The 13,095-nt window shown below is 36.0% G+C and overlaps 1 protein-coding gene across 8 annotated transcripts in view; it reads left to right on the forward strand.

Annotated features, from left to right (window-relative positions):
* Nucleotides 1-12,417, forward strand: part of fzr (fizzy and cell division cycle 20 related) — a 218,067-nt gene extending 205,650 nt beyond the window's left edge. For all 8 annotated transcript variants that reach the window (XM_090409798.1, XM_090409806.1, XM_090409805.1 and 5 more), the window contains 2 exons: nucleotides 6,982-7,074; nucleotides 10,804-12,417. In XM_090409798.1, the coding sequence (XP_090265924.1) occupies nucleotides 6,982-7,074; nucleotides 10,804-10,845 (135 nt within the window). In that variant the 3' untranslated portion in view covers nucleotides 10,846-12,417. The remainder of the gene's footprint in view (nucleotides 1-6,981; nucleotides 7,075-10,803) is intronic.
* The last annotated feature ends 678 nt before the right edge of the window (nucleotides 12,418-13,095 follow it).

The following is a 13,095-nucleotide window of genomic DNA, read 5'->3' on the forward strand; positions in this document are numbered from 1 at the left end:
AGAATCACCATGGAAATGAGACCAGACCTGTGCACAATAGTCGAAGCGAGGTCTTATAAAGACACAATATGACTTCCTTATCTTTACATGTCAAGGTTTGTTTCAGCATTGCAGTTATCCTCTTATTAATATTTATAATCTTTGCTATGTGTCTCTTAAACTTCAACTTTCTATATACTAAACCTTGAAGATCCCTAGACTGATCAGTTTTTTTTGTCATAATTCCACCAATTTAATATGACATTGGATATCACATCACTACAAAGTGCATGACTTGACTGACATTGAACTGACAGCTATTTTCACACACCCACAATTCCAGCCTATTCAAATCATTCTGCAAGTATTGCATATCAGCTGTACTCCCAATTTTCCTGTCCTATGTTTGCATGGTCAGCAAATAGTTGTATGTAATATGTCACATATCAGATCCTTCCCAATGTCATTAATGTATAGAATTGAATAACAGTGAACCAAGGGCTGATCATTGTGGCACACCACTGCTTATCTTAAAATTTGAAGATTCACATCTCCCATATACCACTGTTCGATATCTGTCAGTCAGCCAGCCATCCATCCATCCTCTTATCCACACCAATATTTTATAATCCAATCCCACATTCTCCAATTTATGCAACAGCCCCTTTCACGTTATATTCTTGCCAAAAGCCTTAGCAAAATCTAAGTATCAGGATCTATCCATTCCCCTTGTCTAACTCACTGGTAATATTACAGAATGAGCAGATTGCTCGCACATGACTTTACCCTTATGCAAAGTATAGTTTCTCTGTCCATCCATTTTTGTATGTGAGCCCTGACCAACTTTTCCAAAATCTTCATGTGCCACTCTTGTGCAAATGAGATTACCATACATTCTTTCCATTCCTGTGGAACCTTCCCTGTTCTGAGACTCAGGTTATATAGCCTAGTCAAAAGAATAGCCACTTAAGCTGAACACTTTTTAGGATCTGTGCTGATATCCCATCAGTCCCTATTGTGTAATTCTTATTCGGTTTGTGCAACAGTCCCAGTACATCTTCCTCATATGCCTGAGTTTTTTCATCCACTGAAGAGGTAGCATTGAGCACAATGTTGGATGCACCAGTTTGATTAGCAAAATGGCAACTCATTTATTGAACAATCTTCTACATCTCTTACCTGAATTCAGTAAAGTGATTCTTTCATATTCATTCTTTTCTTTTACTTGCAGCATAACAATGGAATTCTTTTAGGTTGTCTTAACTCGCGGAGCCAGTTTCTTTTCATATTCAGACTTAACTTTCCATACAACAGTTGTGACTCCTCTGGCCTGCTGTTATAATTTTCATAACTGACATCTTCATGTAAACAGTATTCCTTCCATATCATCTTTTTCTAATGAATCTCTGGCTTACTTAGATTACACATCATTTCACTCCTACTCTATTTATTCTTCGAACTCTAGGAACACATTCTGATATTGCATCATTTAAGTATTTCTTATATGCTTCCCATACAATGTCAATATCCATCCCATTGAACAACTGATACCATGGCATAGAACCCAGTATACTCCTCATTTGGTTATAATTTCCTGCTTTGTAGTTCAGCATGTAGTCTTTTCTGAATGCAACATTCATAAACTTAGCCACTTCCTAAATGATTACCACATGATCATTGTCACCAATTGGAGATGGAATATTTACATCTTTAAGTGAAATCCCCCTCTAACACTATAATCAGATCTAACACAAAGTCCCCCACATTATGATAACTTATTTCTCACCCAATATCTTTATTTGATAATGCATTTCTTTGTCACTAGCATCAATCCACTAGGTCTGTAACAACATCCAACTATGTATTTGATCTTGTTAGATTCTCTATCAAACTAGATTGCTTCAAACTTTCTGTGTGAGAAACTATTATTAGTATTGCAGTCATAGGTCTCGACTCTACCTGGATTCAGATCATCCAGTATAATTAGCATCATATCTCCTCTTCTACTGTCCGGCTGATACTTTCAAAAAATACTTATCCTTTGCCCTCACACCAGTTAGTATGTCTGTCTCTGAGAACCAGGTCTCACTAATGCCTGTAATTTGACTTTCCAATGTTGACCAAGGCAACAAACTCTACCTCTTTGTTTTTTATACTCCTTATATAGTCTTTCCAAATCACTTAGGGAATTGAAACAACGTAGATCCGAATATAAATTAAATTATACTTTAATAGATATTTCCGATATTTCGGCAATGTCACATTGCCATTTTCTAAAGGAACTTACAATAAAGCAGGTGCACACAGGCACTAACAATACAGTAACTGAGAATGAAGATATGAAGCTATCATTCTCCTAGAAGTCCTGATGGTGCCCTCTGGCGGGCTAAGTAGGCCTTCTTGGCCGTTGGGCTGAAGGTCTGCTGATGTATGCCTCCCAAATTTGGGGCAGTCGCATACAACCAAATTTGTTGAGGTTTGGAGAGTTTCTTAGGGCAGAGGCTGATTCCATAAATAATCTTTCGAATTTATATTTGCTCCGGTGTATTATTGTTGCTTTTTTCCACCGTATTCTGTGGCGAGTATCCAGAGCATGGTCTGCAAGACCAGAATGGCTATACTTGTAAACTCGGATGTAGTCCTTGTGTTCAGAAATTCTGATATTCGCTGTCCTGCCTGTTTGGCCAAAGTACGACAGTTTACAACTGCAAGGGACCTGGTATACACCAGGTAGGTCTAGGGGAAGTGGTTGGTCTTTGGTAGAGCGGATAAGGGATGCCAATTTTCTGTAAGGCCTGTAACAGGAGGTGAGGTCATGTTTTTTTAGAATTTTGGTAATTTTTTCTGAGGTGCCTCGGATGTAGGGAATGGTGATGGATTTAGAGTAATCTTTTTTGTGGAGGGGGGAAGGAGGGGGGCTGTGGTTTGTAGGTTTTAATATTTTTTGGATTTTTTTGGGGGGGGGGGTAGCCATTGGCTGAGAAAGTGTTGAGGATGTGATTTAGTTCAGTGTTAAGGGCTATGTCGTTAGAACAGATTAGTTTAGCCCTGTTGTATAGTGTTTTTACCACTCCATATTGTTGTGAGGGTGGGGGTGGGATTGTTGGTGGATGTATCTGCCTGTATGGGTGGGTTTTCTGTAAACTGAGAAAACCAAAGTTCCATCAGACTGGCGGGTGACTAGTGTGTCTAGGAAAGGGAGGCAGTTGTTTTCCTCTTTTTCCAGGGTGAACTTGATTCTGGCGTGTTGGTTGTTTAAGTGTGTAAGGAAGGAGAGGAGTGTTTCAGAGCCATGTGGCCAAATAGCGAACACGTCATCAATGTAGCGAAGCCATATGGTTGGTTTTTGTGGGGCAGAGGTTAAGGCTTTTTCCTCAAAGGTCTCCATAAAGAAATTGGCTAAGGGTGGGGAGAGTGGTGAGCCCATGGCTGTCCCCTCTATTTGTTTGTAGAATTTTTCCTGCCAAACGAAATAGCCTGAGTTCATTGTGAACTGAAATAGGGCTGAGATATCGGGGGAAAATTTAGCTTGGATTAGCTCTAAAGTTTCCTTGAGTGGGACATTTGTGAATAAGGAGGATTTGTGAATAAGAATCCTCTCCACTACTTCCTCATCCTCAGTTTACATGATTCTTTGACTAAATTGAAGAACTGCTTTAATAAATTTGGTATTAAACTCCAATAACAAGACAGTGAAAAGACAGGCAGAAACATTGAAAACATGCACTTCATCCTGAATGGAGAACCTGTAAAATAAGTTATAATTTAGCTTTTCAAGTAGGTTTTTATTGAAGATCGCAAATTAAACATGGAAATAAAACAGAATTAGAAAAGCTGATATGGTAGAGTCAGCTGAATGAATTTATGTAGAATAAGAGAAATTAGTCAAAACACTAAACTTGCTGTATACAAGATAGTGTTCAAACCAGATTTATTTTATGGATCTTGGAACTTGATTAGAAATAACACATTTGATCAAAAACTGGAGACCACAGATAGCAGAGTTCTGAAGAAGATTAGTAGAGTGAAGATGTCATCAATGGTAGTATCATATTAAAAATGAGGATGTTAGTAGAGAACTTGACATGAATAGTCTTCAAGATTGTGTTAGCAGAGTAAACAGAATGGGAGAGGAAAGGTTAGCAAAACAAGTGTTTTTTGCCAGGCCACCATAAAACCAGATGAAGACCAAGATGTAGATGGATGGATACAATAAAAAGTGTGTTAGAAGACCAAAATATTGAGACAGTATTGGATTTTTGACAAATAACAGATCAATTTGGAGGAAAATTGTCAATGAAATGTTTCTTGTACACATGCTGACCACTGAATTAGAAACTTATTTAATACCATATTAGACCTTCTTTAGCCCGATTTACAAATATGTGGTTTTGCATAGATTCCACAAGGTGTTGGATTGCATTTATATCTACAACATACCAGACAGTCCTTTAATTGGCTCATATTTGATGGAAGAGAACTTTGCTCCCAGATCTGTTTTTCTAACATGTCCCATATGTTCTCAATGTGGGTTCAGGGAAGATGGTGAACAATTCTTGTGCAGTGGTCAGTTGCATTGCCATCCATGAAACAACCCCTCACCTAAAGTCAACATTGCAGGATGGCGTTGACTGGCAGCACTGTTCAGATATTCCTTGGAAGACACCATACCTATCAGTATCATGGGACCTGATCTGTACCAACAGAACGTGCCTCACATAATGACACCACCTACAGAACCTTGTGGTTACAAGGTGAGCTAAATTCATTTCTTCATGGGGCTCTTGCCCTCTGCCTACTGTCAGTACAGAACAAGATCTACTGTGACTTGTCAGACCACATGGCTTGTTTTCCAGTGTCCAGTCTCAGTGTTCTTGACATTGTTGTTTTTTTTTCAGAAATCAGTGATTTTTGTTTAGGCATACCAATGCCAATACTGATCCTCTTCAATTCCCTGCACATAGTTCAGTGAGATATGGGTCAGGAGCAGCCTTCATTAAATGCTTTGGTCAGTTGTTGCACACATGAAGTTCTGTTTGTCCATACAAGCCTTCTCAGATGATGGCAACCTTGTTTCTGACAGTGTCTTAGGATGACAGTTATGTGTGCCTTTGACAAGCAATGTAGGTTATTTTTCCACTGATTAAACACCAGGGATATCTCATCTTTTGAGAAACCAGTTAGCTCTGCTGTTTCAGAATCTTGGCTTCAGCCACATGGACACTCACAATGAGCCCTTTGTTGAACTCTGAAAGATCCTTTGTTTTTTGCTTTGTGATTAATACCATTGACAATTACTGACCAGAAGCAGTCTTATATAGTTACCTAGGATACATGATGCACATGAGCAAGTATTTTGCATATACGTTGCATAAGTGATGTTTATGAACATCTGCGTAAAAAAAAAAAAAAAATCAGCTAACGCCTTTTTATTCCCGTATATACGGGAGTAGGCGAGGCCATTTAGCCCTATCTAACTTTTGGAGACTGAGTGGGCAGTTCAATCTCCACTGGTACCCAATCAGAGACAGATGGCCCAAGGCTATCACTAATTAAGTGGTACGCAGTGAAGAGAGACGGCTCAAATGTGCCGCCATCTCGTGGTCTCTAACCCTAACACAATATATTTAATGTCTGAAATAATGTGGGTTCTACGGTCGATTTTCTTGAGTTTACAGGACGAAAAACCCGAGTTTCCGGGAGGAAAAACCTGCTTGCCCGTGCCAGAGATCGACTAACTCGGGAACTGGTCGAAAAAAGGCTTAGAAAAATTTCCTCTAGTCACCGACTAGACTCGAAACCAAGACTTCCTTCGTGCGGCCTAGCGCGGTGGTGTGCAAACGCCACATCCACTGAGCTACACAGGCTCTCGAACATCTGCGTATAGGTTTCTAATTCAGTGGCTGATGTGTAGTACTCTCATAATATCCTGTACATCCCCTCAAGCTGCATGTCAAGAATTTGATGATGAATTACATCTCATTTGGCATGGAAAAATTCACAGATTGTTTTGATATGCTTCCATTACAAATTAAAAAAATTAAATTTGAGTGTTGTCCGAAAAATAGTGATGTGCAGTAATATTGCATTGAAAACATTTAGTAGAGCTTTCATATAAATCCCACCCACAAGAGACTTATTATTAGCCTATAGTATGTTATCCATATTAGAACTGTGGCTAGGCAAAGAGTTGAATCATTTGCCTACCCAGTGTAATATTTACACTGGGCAATGAAATACACCTGCAACCTTCTGCAGGGGATTCTTATCTACAGCTTCTATGTTTTAGAGAAGATAACATATGACCAACAGGCTAACAAATTTTAATATATCACTATTTAACAAATTAATAAATAAAAATAGAACCTTCTTACATACTTGAGATAGCATTCATCACCTAAGTGATACAGTTGAATAAAAAAAAAAAAGGAATTCAGTTAATCCTTTCTCAAGTGCTGTTAGGAATATTTGACAATAAATTGTATGTAATGCTGCAGTTTACAACTTATATAGCTATTTTTATATATTATTTTTTCATTCAGGTGATTTCTTCTTAAAATATACACTACAAACATTCTTCAAACACTCTTGGCAGATAATTTTAAGGAAATTTGGTTAGCATCTTTACTAAAATTTGAAGATATTTAAATTTTTGTTTACATTGCAAAATTTAGGTTTTGCAAATATTAAGAATTACTGTTCTTTCCATTCATATATAATAGAATCACTTTGACTACTCAGATTTATTTTCAGAATTTGTTATATTGAACTTCAAAAATTTGTCAAGCACTTTCAACTTTGCAGTAGAAAAATTTAAATCAGTTGTTGTTTTTACTTTCCTTGAATCCTCCTTCCACAAGTTTCATAAAGCCATTAATCAGAGTGGGGAAATTAGTTTAAACTCATTGTTTCTTGCATGTTTTTTGTATAAACTAATGAAATGATAATGAATATTAATAAAATAATAGCACTTATTGGGTTAACTTTACTTGATAAATGCAGGCTATGTCTCCAGATGGTGAATCAATTGTTACTGGTGCTGGTGATGAAACACTACGTTTCTGGAATGTGTTTAGCAAAGCTCGTTCACAAAAGGTAATGCAAATTATTATTACAATTCTTATTCTTGTTGAGAGGCTTATACGCTGGTTATACATGATAACTAATAATTAAGGAATTGACAGCATACACTAGAAATATAAATTAAATAAACTACTACTTCGCCATTGCTCCTAAGAAATTACCAGCTGAGGAATTAATGATCCAAATTGAACCCGGGATTCGCCACCTTCCAAACCACATCGCCAACGATATCAGATTGGATGTAGCCTGTGTTCTCAAGAAAGCAAAGCCTCCAAAATCCAACTTATCCATTAGTGAATACAAGTCACTACAAGAATTGAAGAGAAACAAAGAAATAGTGATCACCAAAGCGGATAAGGGGAACGCCACTGTGGTACTCAATCGTAATGACTACACAGGTAAGCTCAAGGATTTACTATTAGATCGATCCACTTACCTCCCTATTGAATATAATCCCACCAACTCTCAAATTAGAAAACTCCATAGGCTCCTTAAGAAGGTCACTTCTTGGCCTGTGGAGATTACCAACAGACTGAAACCCTATAACTCTAGTCCCCCCCCCCCCATATATGGGCTCCCAAAAATACATAAAGAAAATGTGCCATTACATCCCATAGTGGATGGCATTGATTCCCCTACTTACAAACTAGCCAAGCATTTAGCCAAAGTGCTCTCACACTATACTGGCAACACACCATTACACATAAAAAAAACTCAGCCCACTTCAAAGCCAGTATAGAAAACCTTACACTCCAACATAATGACATAATGGTCAGTTTTGACGTCTTCTCCTTATTCACGAATGTCCCCCTCAAAGAATCTTTAGAGCTAATCCAAGCTAAATTTCCTCCTGATATCTCAGCCCTATTTCAGTTTACAATGAGCTCAGGCTATTTTGTTTTTGGCAGGAAAAATTCTACAAACAGATAGAGGGAACAGCCATGGGTTCACCACATTCGCCACCCTTGGCTAACTTCTTTATGGAGACTTTTGAAGAGAAAGCCTTAAACTCAGCCCCACAAAAACCTACCATATGGCTTCGCTACGTTGATGATGTGTTCGCTATTTGGCCACATGGCCTGGATTCACTCCTCTCCTTCCTAACACACTTAAACAACCAACACCCTTGAATCAAGTTCACCCTGGAAAAAGTGGAAAACAATAACCTCCCCTTCCTAGACACACTAGTCACCCGCCAACCTGATGGAACCTTGGTTTTCTCAGTTTATAGAAAACCCACCCATACAGGCAGATACATTCACCAACAATCCCATCACCCCCCCCCCACAACAATATGGAGTTATTAAGACACTATTCAACAGGGCAAAAAGAATCTGTTCAAATGATCAAGCCCTAACCACTGAACTAAATCACATCCATGACACTTTCTCAGCCAATGGCTACCCCCCCAAAAGAATCCAAAAAATACTTAACCTAGTTATCCACAACCCACCATCCCCCCCCCCCCTTCACAAAAAAGATTACTCTAAATCCATCACCATTCCCTTCATCCGAGGCACCTCGGAAAAAGTCAACAAAATTTAAAAAAAACATGACTTGACCACCTGTTACAGACCACATAGAAAATTGGCATCCCTTATCCGCTCCACTAAAGACCAACCACTTCCCCTAGACCTACCTGGTGGTATACCAGGTCCCTTGCAGCTGTAAACTGTCCTACTTTGGCCAAACAGGCAGGACAGCAAATATCAGAATCTCAGAACACAAGGATTACATCTGATTTCACAAGTACAGCCACTCTGGGCTTGCAGACCATGCTCTGGATACTCGCCACAGAATAAGATGGAAGAAAGCCACAGTAATACACTGCAGCAAGTTCAAATATGAAAGACTATTCATGGAATCTGCCTCAGCCCTTAGGAACATGCCAAACCTCAACAAATTTGGATGCACGAGACTGCCCCAAATTTGGGAAACAACTTAATTTCTATTAAGTTGCCAGAAAACTAGCCGTTTGGCTTTTCATTTTAATTACAAAATACAAGCACTCCTTTATGGCATTCATATAGTGAAGGTATGTAAGTTCTTTTCACTAAGCTTTGATATCTTCCAGGTCTACCTACTCACTGATGAGACCTCAAAAAAGGTTGAAACCGGTCTGGGGAGTGACCTCCCCTCATAATGTAATGACAGTATTACATCTCCTAGGAGCTGTGTTTTACGTTATGAGAGAATATCAAGAATAGTGAGGGAGCTTGCTCCACCTTTGCTTCGAATTGCCTTCGCCGATAGTTTTTTGGCATTGAAACTCATATAGATCATAGTTCTCGATCTTGAGTTTCACTTACTGACTATATAACAACATAGGATTTTTATCCGCTTAATTTCAATTAAAATTTGACTTTTTTTGGTCATTGTGATCTTTTAGGATGTCTGGTAAAATCTTTATATATAGTTTTTTTTTTTCCATAGAGCAGAGAAGTACTTGCCATTTGGGGAATTGGTGTGTTTTACTTCTTCAGTTTACTGGCAAAAGAAACTATTTGAAATCTCACTTTTTCTGCTTGTGACATTCTTCAGTGTTTCAGACAAGGAAAGATGTGAAGGGGGCATGAACTCATGGTATGCACGATTTGGAGTTATATTAGTGTGATGGAGGAAACTGACAGGGAATGAGAATCAATAAGAAACAAAAGTATCTTGAATACTTCAATTTGTAGATTGATTCCTACTAAACTACTCACTAATGGAATTCAGCTTGTGAAAGAGGTAGAAGTGTACATTCAAAATCTGCAGAAAGTATAATAAACTCTGTTATCCAACCACACTGAAGGAGCAGTTTGAGTTGAATAATTGATAGATTGAATTACAAAATATGACTACATGGTGCAGTACCAGAAGTTCATTGTCTCACTAATCCTTTCAGAGATCTGCTAATTGATAGATAATTGAGAGATCACTAAAACATTTCATGATGTAAAATTTGACAATTAAGTTGTATTATCTTTATTAAAAAAATACTGCTTTTATTTCATATTCAATCTTGCTTTTTAATTGACGCGGTTTTTTTTTACAAAAAAAGGAAATTTGATAATCATGTTGAGTGAACCCTAAACCAATATTTTCAAAACCTGGTGTATTTTAGGAAGGTGTCAGTTACCATTGATACTTTAAAGCAGCTTTTGCTGCTGCTCTTATTTATTTTGCAAATTTGTATTTACATTTGGTGTGTAACTTATGTGTAAGTTATTGACTCTCAATCCATTTGTAATTAAGCACATATAAACTGCTGCAATTGATAGAAATGATAGACATCTCTTACACTAAAACTTTCTAGAAAGTCATTTGCACATTTTTAAAAAAGAAAATATACAGTTCAAATTAAGTTTGGTAGCTATTCACTTAAACTTGAGATCTGTATCCACTGAGAGGTTATTAAATTTGTGCACAGTTTTTTTTTTTTTTTTTTTTTTTTTTAATTCCTTTGTAGTATCTATGCAACTGACAGTGCCTTCTACTGGAAATTTATCAGAAGCAACTAAATTTATTTGAATAATTTGAAATATTCCTAACACAGTATTGAAGATATAAAAATACTGAAACATTTTTATTTGCTTTACATTGTTACTTTATTTTTAATACTTTCTTTTTTGAGGCCTTGTTTATTACTAATGATTTTGAAAAATACAAAATTCTTCATGCTATTTTATATCACTGTCTTCAATATTTTTTTATCAAAATTATTTTGACCATTTAAATTGATATTGTTTTTAATTTTAGGAGGCTAAATCCGCTCTGAATTTATTTACAAGTATTCGTTGAAGAAGTAAAATATTAAAGTTGTAAAAGATTGGACCAACTTGCTTGGAAAAGCTGTTTTATTTTGAAATGTGTTTTGGTTGATATATTCATTGTAGGATTGTTCATAATTTTATATTGTTTTTTTTTTTTTTTATTCTTTTTATTTAAAGTACTTTAGTTATTGTTATCATTTGTTCCCAATGGATTCTTCCTCCCTTTCTAAAATCATTAAATCAGTTCCCAGATATCAGGAAAGGCAGCTTTGATAAATTAAAAGGATTGAAATTCCAGCATATTATTTATTTTGTATTATAATTTGCATTCAACCCTGCTGATTAGGTAGCATCATTTACAGTTTATATTTCACATGGATTCTTATTCATATAATGCAACAATGATGAGCATTGAGATTTGAATTCTTCTCTTAAACTATTTTATAATAAAATTAGATTCATTTAATTTGTTAGTTCTGCATTATATTTAGAATTGTATACATATTAACTAAATAATTATGCCATTCTCAAACTGCACATCTGTTCTGGAAATGTTTCTAAAATCCCAAGAAAATTATTTCCACTGTTAGCAATCAGAAAACATTGCTTTCTGTTATATGGTATTGTATAATTGAATCTGTTAACTTTTTTTTTTTTGTAATGTAATTTTGAACATTATGGGGGTGGGGGGGGGAAGAATCCTGAAGGTTTGGAAGTTTCCTATTGGAATTGAGCATGTATCAAGGCTGAAAAATAAATTGTTAATTATATGTTTCAGTGAAATATAATTTCAAGCCATTCACACTAGTTATTTTCACTACTGCTTTAAAAAAATGAATCATTACTCATGGATATCTGTACTTTATGGTACTTTACAGATAACAGTTCATATTCATTATGATTAAAAAAAAAAAAAAGCTTTATCTTGTTATTTAGGTTATTCTAATGATCATTAAAAAAAAACTTAGAATATTCATATTTTATTTTAATATCTTACTTTCAGATTTAAGAGTGTGAAATGGAAATTTTTTTTGCTGCTTATGCAGAATGGAATTTCATTCTCTTTTATCAAATTTAATTATCTCCTCTCTAGAATTGATCTTTTTGCTTTAATGAAAACTTTAAATCTTGCACTGTAATTTACAAAGCAGTAGCATTTATGAAATGCAGAGGTGCTGCTTTATTATATATTTCTTTTTTATAAACACCTGTATATCATAGTAGAATATTCCTTGTGACTGTTTCATTGCTTTTCAGAATTTTACTCCTTATTTTTCTGGTTTATTTATCTAGAATTGTGAAAGTGTTGTATATTCATGCACAGTTAACTGAAAATGCTGGTGCAAATGTAAAAAGACCAAAGGAAGTAATTGTTTTGAATGCCAATCGGTTTAGTTCAAAGTGCACAAGAATTGTAGCTGTCATCCATTTTATCATTGATCTCATTTTAGAGATTGCTAAAATTTCATTGTAACTCTTTACTGTGTTGTTATATTAAGTAGATTAGATTATTCGCTTATGTTTCCTGGAAATTGTCTTCATTTTATATGGAAGCAATTTGATGTCAGCAGAAAATAATTAAAATATCCCAAAATGCCAAGCATGATGTTTTAATTAATACCCAGAATTTTTTTTAATACCAGTGAAACCATTGAATGCTGTTTAATGAAGCGTGCCTGTCATATTTTTTTTAATCATGTGCATTTCTATATTTGGCGACTTTTTTGGGGAGAATTGTAAGCAAACGGCACTTAATTTTGTTCATACCTCTGCATGAAACAACTCAAATGGGTGACTTCTGATGAAACAGAATAGTGAACATTTTAGGGGGAAAAGTATCATGAAGTTTTAATTTTTGTTAAAGCACCTTTACTTAAATCATTCACATCCTGGGCTGCAGATACAGTTAAACTACTTCTGCCCTATGCTCGTCCCCAAGAATTTATGGTTTGCCCAAGATTCACAAGCAGAACATACCATTCTGGCTGATAGTTGAAGGTATTGCCGGCCTTAATTACCTAGCTAAGAAACTAGCATCAACACTCGAGTTGGTAGGTCATTCCCCTCCTGTATTAAAAACACACAACACTTTGTAAACAGAATTAAAGACATCACACTAGAAAGTGATTTATTAGTCAGTTTTGATGTCTTTGCCCTTTTTCACATATATCCCAGTCAATGACACAATTCTTTTACAGGACAAATTCTTGGACAAAAAGAAGATACAGCTATGGGCCTACTGTTATTCCCCCTCCACCCAATTGTTAACTTTTATATG

Source organism: Typopeltis vanoorti, chromosome 20 (genome assembly GCF_054136105.1).
Source record: "Typopeltis vanoorti isolate ZY-2024b chromosome 20, IOZ_Tvanoo_1.0, whole genome shotgun sequence".
NCBI classification, from domain to species: Eukaryota; Metazoa; Arthropoda; class Arachnida; order Uropygi; family Thelyphonidae; genus Typopeltis; species Typopeltis vanoorti.